At 42.7% G+C, this 10826-nt stretch overlaps 1 protein-coding gene across 1 annotated transcript in view; it reads right to left on the bottom strand.

Annotated features, from left to right (window-relative positions):
- Nucleotides 1–10826, bottom strand: part of AKT1 (AKT serine/threonine kinase 1) — a 114263-nt gene that overhangs the window by 12993 nt on the left and 90444 nt on the right. The window contains exon 10 of the mRNA XM_018556636.1: nt 10606–10734. Coding sequence (XP_018412138.1) covers nt 10606–10734 — 129 coding nt within the window. The remainder of the gene's footprint in view (nt 1–10605; nt 10735–10826) is intronic.

The raw sequence follows: 10826 nt of genomic DNA, 5'->3' as shown, positions 1-10826 counted from the left end.
GGAGTTCCTTTTCAGGCTGCGTTAATAGCCAATAACAGAAGAATACAAATTCACATTCAGGAGGCAAGCTAATGACCAGAATGGTGCTGGAGCTTCTACAGCATCTTATAATGCTTGATGGGCTTTCAGTTGAGAAGTCAAGCTCTGCCCTAACCCCTTCTGTGCTCCACGGTTCGCTAATGAGCAAGTTCAGCAGCCCTACTGGCCAATAGAGAGATGAAGGAGGCTGGTTCCCCTTGTGTTCTCACCACTGAGCACAAGGGGTCATTTACACCAGGTACACCGATTTGCATTGATCACCGCCGGCTCAACACAAGGACACCAAGAAAACAATTGTTTTCTATGTACCCTGTTTGCGCCATACAAGTACGTTGGTGTGCATTGCTTCAGAACTTAGCATGTTTGCTTTTTAATGCAAAGCAAAAAAAAACACGTTAGAACACATGGCAAAGCGTTGCCACACGCTGTTATACATAGAATTGAATTGAGTTTTATTTTATCTTTAAATACAGTGGTACCTCGGTTCACAAACTTAATTCGTTCCACAATTCTGGTCGCGAACCGAATCAAACTGTGATCAGACCGCGATCTTGACTAGAGGAAGCCACGGCCACTTGTCAGAGCAGGGAAGATGGCTGCGGTTGTGTTAGTCACCCGATGCGGAGCTCGCGAACGGAAGCAAAATTTTGCCGAACTTCCTGTTCGCGAACCGAATTGTTCGCGAACAGAAGCGTTCGTGAACCGAGGTACCACTGTATAGTTTAAAAAAGGGTGCACATCCTCGCTTCGGCAGGACATATACAGAAATTGGAACGATACAGAGTAGATTAGCATGGCCCCTGCGCAAGGATGGCACGCAAATTTGTGAAGTGTTCCATATTTAGTTACAAAAAAGGGCGCATGCACAGCGAACACCAGCATGCGCCACGTTATACACATCAATAGTGTGAACGGGCCCAGATGGAAGTAGTACGTGGATTATTAAACCTAATGGACTCCTCCTAGAACTGTTGATTTTTTAATACATGTAAGATTATGAATGCTGTATCATGATAGGGTGGAAGCCAGGGGGAAATGCTCTGACATGCAGTTGTATTTTGAGAGATGATCCTCTCATCTGCTGGCAAGAAAAACTCTCAAGATCCTAGCCATATAATGTAACATTGCTGTGCCAAATTAAAAGGCTCCCACTTCAACTAAAACTGGGGCAAGCAGCCAACCTGCAGAGCATGTGTGTTGTACAAAAACAGCAGAGCTTGACGGAAAAGGAAAAAAAAAAAACACACCAAGCACACTTCCTGGACTTATGTACGCTTGCCTACATTGTATTTCTAGGATACATTACACAAGCTTGATTCATACATAGCTGGTGGCAGTAGGATCTCCCTGCCATCATTTTTTACTTTAGTCCTGTCCATCTGGGAGCGTTGGGTATTCCTCCCACCTCTGCATTTTCCCTTCTACATGCCCCATACTATGAAATAGACCAGAATTCCAATAGGAAAAGTGGGAACCCCTCATAATGGCGAAAGCAACTGTGATTTAAAGCTCATACCAATAGAGTGCATAAGTGATATAAAAGAGTTGTCAGGTGGTATACAGATCTCTAAAGCAGAGGTTCTTAAATTTCTTCTATGGTTAGGGACCCACCCCTACTAAACGTCACCCCCTCTAGCTATTTGCCCCAGTACTTATAAAAGAAAAACTTAACGACCCAAATACTTACCTGAATCTGTGTTCATATAATACACCAAGTCCAAAACCTTTTTTTCTGGGGATAGATAGGTAGATAGGAAGAGTCCTTTTCCAGATGCCAACATTGTTACCTGGGGATGTGGACACTTCCCGTTGGCCCTCCCTCCGTGGATTCAGACTCCTGAAGACTGCAGTGGAGGCGTGATGGTGTCATGACGAGGGGTGGCAACAAAGATCAAGCAGCGGGAGGCCTAAACTTCAGATTACTGGTCTTCACACCTGGCAGAGGCACCCATGGGGGTCAATTTATTTTTTTATTTAAAGTCTGTTATGAGTGTAAGGAATTAAGGGGGGCACATTTGCCCAGAGATGGTTTGTAACCAAGGACATCTATACCCCTTGGGTGTATGGGATGGGATCTCTAGTTTTATATACACCCAAAATTAAAGTAGAGAAATTGACTTGATGTGTCAGAAGACACAAGTTACATTGTCAGTAACTTCACCTCCATTCCATGTTTTGATTCCACAAAACACAGCAGAAAATTTGGATATGAATATATGCTAAAATCCTAATGACATTCTTTCAGCTGTTCTGTTCCTAGCTATCTATGTGTAAAGTCAAGCCAAGCTACCGACATCTTCTGAAGTCATACATACTGATACCTAATCAGGCTGGTGAGAAGGATTTGGACAACCTGGTGAAGGGAGTTTGTGGACATATTTGGCAATCTATTGGGGGTCTTTATAAGTAGAGAGGTTAGGAATCCTAGCTCTAAAAGCATTTATCAGTTTTGGGTGAACAGTCTTTCCAAAAGTTGATAGTTCTGATCAAAATAATTTGTTGTCTGGATAGCTATCAGGCATGTCTGCAGTCTCACATGATGCCTACATTTGTACCAGCTCAGATTCAGGGCCATTCAAAAGCTATGAAAGGATTTACATGCATCATGAGCAGAACCAAAAACCATTTAGCAAGTAGGCTGTGCCTTCTAAGCAGTCCCACATTGTAGTTTTATTACCTGTTGATCCTTCCAGTAGCACCATCTGACCACTTGGCATTGCTTGTCTTTTTAGCGTCTGTACAGGTGCAAAGAAAATGTCTGCAAATGATAATTGGTTGCTGGCCCTCTGGCTTTAATACTATGAGTCACTGCCCAGTATACAGATCAGGAATGTCAGAGTAAAAATAAAATTTAATGGCAACTGGTGTCTTAATAGGAACTGCAGCCCTGGAGAGAGCTATACATAATGTCTATACTAGTTTTTACTCAACTTTTCTAGAGGGTGGAGGTATTCCATCTCATTATCGCACTACATCTTAGTCCACAGCTAACACATACACAGATCCTACATGATGCCTATAAAATGGCAAATTGGAAAGCCAGGCCTGGAGGGGAATAGAGACTGAGCTTTTACGTTTCTGAGCCAGAGAAGAGCCAGGACAAAGCAGGCCTCTTATCTTCTATTCCCACGTCTACACACACAAAAGCAAGAGAGAGTAGCCCAGCTGTCCTTTTCTCTATTATCCTCCATTTTTCTATTTACCGATAGGCAACTTCAATGACTTCAAAGCCCTCAGCTGCCCCCTTACCAAAACACAGCACACTATATTGTGATTTTAGTATTTTCTGGTGTGGCTCTGCCTAAGAGGCCATGCTGTATTCATCTGTTACTAGCTGACCTTGTATTGTACGTCAGTGACAGAAGTTAATAGTAAATAGGGCAATGCATCAAAAAAAAATATGTTGGTGCCACTTTCAAAAGGGTCTGTCTCACTGCACAGCAATACAAATGGGCTTATTCATGACAAATCCTAAACAGTTGCTGTTGAAGAATGGCCTTATGCACCTTGTTGATGCCAATGGCACGGATTAACTGAATAAACCTGTCTCTCCGATTGGTCTGTTGATGTGACATAAGAGGGAATCTCATAGGTTCTCCTAGCTCAAAGTCCAGGACCAAGAATGGGACATATAGATATATCTATATAAAAAAATATAATCTCACACACACTATATTGCCAAAAGTATTGGGACACCCCTGCAAATCGTTGGATTCAGGTGTTCCAATCACCTCCATGGCCACAGGTGTATAAAATCAAGCACCTCGGCATGCAGACGCTTCTATAAACATTTTTGAAAGAATGGGTTCACTCAGGAGCTCAGTGAATTCAAGTGTAGTACCATAAATTAATGGTGCTTTATAAATACCTGTAATAACAATTGCCTGTCCCCTCAAGAGGCAGAGGGTGTCTTTTGGGGTGAGGGAAGACTAAAAGGTGCCCATACACTTTACAACCATCGCAAGACCTTAGTCTTGCGATGGTTGTAAAGTAATTTAAAAAAACGTACGATCTGCCCATCTTGGACAGGCAGATCGTACTCTCGATCATCGCAAGCCCACCCCCCTAAGGGGCGGGCTTCCGATGACCACAATGCTGAACGGGCAGTGTGCGCGTGCGCACACCGGCCCGTTCGGCATTTGTCTCCCGAGCACCGTTCAAACCAGCCGGTAATCGTAAGATTTTCTAGCGTGCTCCTTAAACAAAAGCCGTGCGACCATACAGTAGAAACGGTCGCACGTCTTCGTTCACACTGCTCGAATCTCGGATGATCGCGGGATTTCCCGCGATTCTCGTACGAGAATCGAGCAGTGTATGGGCACCTTTAGCCATCTCCCAATAACACTGGAATTGGTTGAACTGGGCAAGTTATAGATCCCATCTACTGCTCTGAGGCTGCCAATGAACCATCTAAATACATACACACCATGCTGGCCTATGACCGTCCCTGTCTCACAGTTGTCATATGTCTGTGTGACACGCTGCCAAGTCTCTTCAAATTGCCCCAAATAACACAGACAGACAAATTAGACAGGCTGCTTAAAACATGAGAACCTGCAAATAGATTCTGTGGAACATCAAGGAAAGGAATAATTTAGGAAGTCCAGAGCATGTTTTAATGTACAGTTGTGAATTATTTATGTGCATGGGGACAGCTGTTTGCATTTACTCATGACATACTCAGGCTTCCTTCTTTGCAGTGCTACACAATGGCTGTAATTTGCTGCTCCTTATTGCAATAGAAGTGCAAGGCAGATGACCCACTGAGAACAATGCACTACCTGTGGATGATTATTATAGCCTCAGTGATGGTTATATAGGGAGATAGACTGATGGTAGTGGCCAATCTCTCTTTTTTTCAATCTCAAACAATTTTATGAGCAAAAAAAAAAAAAGCTGCATTACAGAGTATTGCATGGTATTACATACGAGTGATTACAAAGTGAATCATAATCAGGATAACAACAGGTCTACTACAAGACAGCAACAATCACATCTGTTTAATGTTAAAAGTATAATTAAATAAATCTAAAAAAAAACATAAAAACAAATTTGAACTCCCTTTAACCACTTGAAGCCCGGCGTGTTAAACCACCTTCCTGTCCAGACAATTTGTCGTCAGCATTCAGCGCTGCAGTACTTTGACATTTATTCTGTCATGCAACGCTGTACTGAAATTAATTTTATATCATTTCTTGGGGACAGATAGAGCTTTCATTTGATGGTATTAAATCACCACTGGGGTTTTTAATGTATTATATTAAAATGAGAAATATGTGCAAAAAACACACACACACACACATATATATACACATATATATACACATATACACACACATATACACACACACACACATTATATATATGGTTTCCCCCTACATTGTTATGAAACATTTATTAACATGCATATTTTTGGCAAAATATAAAAGACGGGGTCACAGTGAGTAAATAGACACCAAACATGTCAAGCCTTAAATGCCTGCTTCATAGTCTGGGGTCCTCAAGCAGTCCTCTCTGTCCTCCTCAACCAAGCCCACTAAATCATACAATGCTTCATAGGCTGGGGTCCTCAAGCAGTCCGCTCTGTCCTCCTCCCTGGGCGTGGCAATTAGAATTTAAAATATGTGCTTCTGTGTTACAAATTCTCTGCTCTTTTCTATATCACTGGGCTCTATATTTTAATTAATGAATTTCTTTAATCTATATTTAAATGCTTCTTATGAAATTTCTTTGCAAAAAAAATAAAAATTATTGGCCAAACACTGACTGCAGCCAATCGGCAATCAGGCACACCCGCTGCTCTCGGAATACAATATCCAGAGGAGGTGGAGATTCCTCCATCCATGTTGTTTAGTGTAGATGGGCGAATCAAGCATTTTTTCTCATGCGGCCCGCCAGGGTATTGCCACCTTAAACAACAATTATTGTATAGTACTAGGCAGGAAGAGGAGACTTATATATGTAATGATTAGTGATGGGCCGAACAGGCCCGAGTTCGGTTCGTGTTCGAACTCAATGCAAGTCAATGGCGGGGGGGGTCGAACTTTCAGAAACGATTGTCCCCTTTAAGAGGGCTTATATGCAAGTTATTGGCCCTGAAAAAGGTCAGAGTACTGCACTTAAAAGGTAAGAATAAAAATGGAAAATTCCTTTAAAATCATGCCAGAGGGGTCCCCATAAACTGCCTGTATAGTGGCGGATGTGAACGATGTACACAACTCTGCTATAGATTCTCTCTTTTCACTCCTGCAACACACTGCGTAGGGCTGTGGTGTAAGCAGCCTTATATAGTGTGCTATTGATACTTAGCTATGAGCCATGATTGGGCAAAGTCTTTACCCAATTAGAGCTTCAGAAGGCGCCTTGCCTTGTGGGATGTTGCGCGGTCGAACATCCCACAAAGTTTGTGCATTCGGCGAACGCTCGAACTAGCGATGTTCAAATCGAACTCGCCTCGAACATACAGCCCATCCCTAGTAAAGAATATACACACAATTACTCATAGGGGTATTCACAAAACATTGACATGTATATAAAAATTGTTTTGGGTACAGCTGGTGTTGAAATGCAATGCTATTAATTACAGTAAATACAGAGAAAGGAAAAATGTCAGTTGCCCAGAGCAACCATAATCTGTCATATCGTTTGAGACCACCGCGGGAAAAGCCGTTGGGCCTCTCACTGGTTTTTAGACAGACACCGCTGCTTTTATAAGTTAGCCCTGTCACTGTAACTCAGACGCCTAAATTAACCCTCTGGCATATTGTGCCAGCATAATATCTGCCGTGCAAATTTCCTGGGGAGGTCAGCGTGATTGCCACGCGCATCTATTAACGACAGGCAGTTCTATGCAGAGAAGTCATATGCTAAACCCGGCTGACCATCAATCCACGAGGAACAGCTCTGGACAGCTGTAGCCTGGAATTTACAAGAGACAGCACAACAGCTGTACCCACTATAATCGTGGGCACATCAAAGCTAACAGATCGCCAGCGCTGCTGCTCACGCAACAGATTCCAAACAGAAGAAAAATACAAGCAGGCAGCAACTGCATCAACATGAGTGCTGGGCTCACCCATGTTCACAAAATATAAATCACACGCTACTGTGCATAGAGAATAAGGCTCATGATATAGAGATAAAAACCGCCGTTCCTGCAAGTGTTTTATACCTCTGTCGTGTTACAATGTATCCGTGTAAAACGTCTCAGAGGAGACAATTCCCCATGTGCCAGTGTGTGCTTGTGCTGAACCTGCCATATGCTCCTTGCAAGTCAGTTTAGGGATATTTAAAATGCATATGAACTCAAAAACTGCAGATTGGTTATAAGGAATATCTGCCTAAACAGCACAGTAGCATATTACGCCCGATCGCTTGTAATATGCGTGCGGGTGTGCACCTCCCCCTTTGCTGCAGCCGCTGCTGGCGATCCCGAGCTCCGCTGTGCCCGATGCGAGCCCGGGACCAGCAAAGCAGCTCTGCGGCCGGAGCTCAGTACACGATCTCCGTTCGAACTCCTCCTCTTCTGAATGCAGGAAGTGATGTGTATTACATCACTTCCCCATTCCTCTGTCACTCTCCGCTACAGAAACCGGAGAGAAGCTGGTGAAGCAGGTGTTTGCTTCATCAGCTTCTCTGGGGGTCCCTAGGTGACATTAGGGGTCTTAAAAACCCCTGATGTCTCCATAAAGAGGGCCTGTCACTGAAAATTGGCTATCACAAAGGGGGCATGTGATAGCAATAAAGTTAAGTGAAAAAAAAGGTTTAAAAGAATTAGTTAAAAAAAAGTATTAAAAAATGGTCACATAAAAAAGGTAATAAAAAAATGTAAATGTTTTTTTTAAGTCCCCACGCCCCACATACAAACATGCGTTGATTGCGCCTACGTGCGAAAACGAATATTGCATCCATTACGCCACACATGTTGCATATCGCCGCGAACGTCGCAGTGAGAGCAATAATTCTAGGCCCATCAATTACTGATAACACTAAACTGATGAGCGGTAAAAGCTTTTACAGCGTCGCCTATGGCCAATTTTGGGTATGTTAGTTTTTGCGAGTTCGCGGGCGCACGCAATTTTAAAGTTTGACATGTTAGGTGTCTATTTACCCGACGTGACGCCGTCTTTTATATTTTGCCCAAAATTTGGGCAATAATAATTGTTTTATAACATAACGTAGGGAAAACTTTTTTTTCCCGAAAGTTTCGGTACTTTTTTCATTTTATAGTAACAAATAAAACCCCCAGTGGTGATTAAATACCACCAAAAGAAAGCTACATCTGTACTTAAATAAATTGTATAAAATTAATTTCAGTACATCATTGCATGACGGAATAAATGTCAGTCAAAGTACCGCAGCGCTGAATACTGAAAAATGGCCTGGACACGAAGGGGGTGTAATCACCCCGGTCAGCAAGTGGTTAAATAACACCAAAACGAAAGCCCTATCTGTCTAAATAAAGAAGTATAACGATTATTTGGGTGCATTGTTGCATGACGGAGTAATTGTCAGTCAAACTATCACACCACTGAAAAAGGGTCTGGTAATGAAGGGGTAGATACAGGCTGGTACTCAATTGGTTAAAGTATATATGTTGGTACAAATTAAAGACCCCCTGTTTAATCCTGATATGTATCACAACATATACGTCTATGTATTTTTAGATAGTACTTCAATCTGTCTTTGTATTAGCCTCCTGTAATCCCTGCATATTACCATTTAGATAAGTAGAGGAAGAGGCAAGCATTGTAAACCAATCCGACAATAATGCAATGGGAATCTAACAAATGGAGCTTGCCAATTGCAGGAGTGAATGGATGGGTTTATTAGTAAGATATTAGTTAGCGCCTGCTCCCTCACTGTCAGTCACAACGTTGGATGAGCTGTTTTGCTTTGACTGCACATGCAGAATTTTTTTGCCGCACTGGAACGCGGAAATTGTACCGCACTGGAACGCAGGGCATTTTATTGCCACGCAGTCCGCTGCGGCTGATCGCACTGTGGGCGAGGGGCATAGCTGCATTGACATGAATGGCACTGCCACGCCGCTTCCCGCCCCAGAACGCAAGAAAACTTTGTGTATGCGATCCCTTGAGTTCCGGGCACAGGACAGTGCGATGAGCCCACAGGCTGGTGGAAACAAGCCCTTAGGAATGTCCAGTAATGACAATCTGCAAACACATACTTCTAGATAATTGCCGGCTTTGTATTCTTTGCATTCCTTATTTCTCTTTTCTTCCTGTCTTCTGACAGTGGCCATGTTTACTAAGGGCAGATTACTAGCTCTCCATTTACTGGGAGTGAGCTTGAAGCGGTGACTACTTTACAACACACACAGGGACCATGGAGAACAAAAAGTAGCCCCCCTCCAGAAGGAAGGACAGTGTCAACACCAATTCAGAGATGATTTCAGGATCTACAGCCGAGTGACACACAAATAGGAGTTAAATCTTAATAAATACATTTAACTACCTTAACTATTAACATCAATGTATCTTGAGTTTAGTGTCACTTTAAAGTTGTGTAGCCTTGCATTGGTCTTTCTGCGACACTGATACCATAACAAATATGACCGTGTTTTTGCATCTCCTAATATTTGGAACACCAATAAAAAAAAATTGTTTCTAAAGGTTTTCCTGCACTACTGAAAATATTATCCCTGCTTGTGACTCCTCCAGAACCCCACAAAGTCATTACAAAGCTTACCCTTAGCACCGTCAGGTAAAACCCGATATAAAGATTCTCACTAACACTAGCGATTATATCTTCATGACAAAGCAAACAACAATTTACATTTTTTGTGAAGTATAAGGATCCATTGACACTTGTGTGTGCCGACGCGTGTTGCTTTACACTAGCCCATTCATTCTGAATGGCCCATCAATGCACCTCCACACAGAATAGAACACATCTGCACTATTCTGGCAAAGCAGCACACTACAATGCATTGGGGTGTCCTTGAATTGTATATAAAACAGTCAACTTATTTTATTTGCTCCCCTTTGGTCTGTTCAATGTGCCATTGAGAGTGATTTGTTATATCTTCTCAATATGCGCATACAAAAAAATCCCAAAAACTGTTGATCCTGCCAGAATTCCAGTAAGTACATTGTGTTCTCTGCCTCTGCTGTGCAGCTTTCTGTGATGGGGTAGCAACCATGCTGCACTGCTCCTGAATTCAGTGCAGAGTTGTGACTCTCATGTACGCTGTGCCTGCTTGCACTTCCGTGGAAAAAAAAAATGGGGGCATGGCTATGAGCTTTGTCATTGCTGATTCACGAGTCTGTAGCTTGTCAATCATCACCTGGCCACACCTAGCCCCACACACTGCTTCTAGATTGCCAGTACTGCCTCTGTTACTGAATCCCTCCCACTGTGAGCTGCAGTGTCTGGGAAAGGAAAGCGTGTGAGACCCAAGTGAAGAAGGATTTGGCCCGGTCGGAGAAGGTAACGGACGTTTTTTATTGTTTACGTCATGAGTCTTGTGCTTCACACAGCTACTGGATGTGGTACAACTAAAGTCTCCTATGACAGTGTAAATGCAAATAAAGGTTATCCACCTACTTCAGGAGCGAGGTATTCTGGGGTACCGCAGAACGTCTTCATTGTGGCCCCATCCTTTATGCCTTCTTTGCAAAGACCAAAATCTGTTATTTTTATATGTCCATCTTTGTCCAGCATAAGATTTTCCAACTGCAACCGCAACACGCAAAAAGGTATTACATTTTTTTTTATCGCTGATACTTTAATATTGCACACACAATCTAACAGGCAGATGTTACACT

The sequence above is a fragment of the Nanorana parkeri genome, unplaced genomic scaffold, assembly GCF_000935625.1.
Source record: "Nanorana parkeri isolate BGI_ZX_2015 unplaced genomic scaffold, ASM93562v1 scaffold12, whole genome shotgun sequence".
In the NCBI taxonomy this organism is placed as follows: domain Eukaryota; kingdom Metazoa; phylum Chordata; class Amphibia; order Anura; family Dicroglossidae; genus Nanorana; species Nanorana parkeri.
Note: the sequence above shows the minus strand (reverse complement) of the source record. Positions and strands in the feature narration are given on the sequence as shown.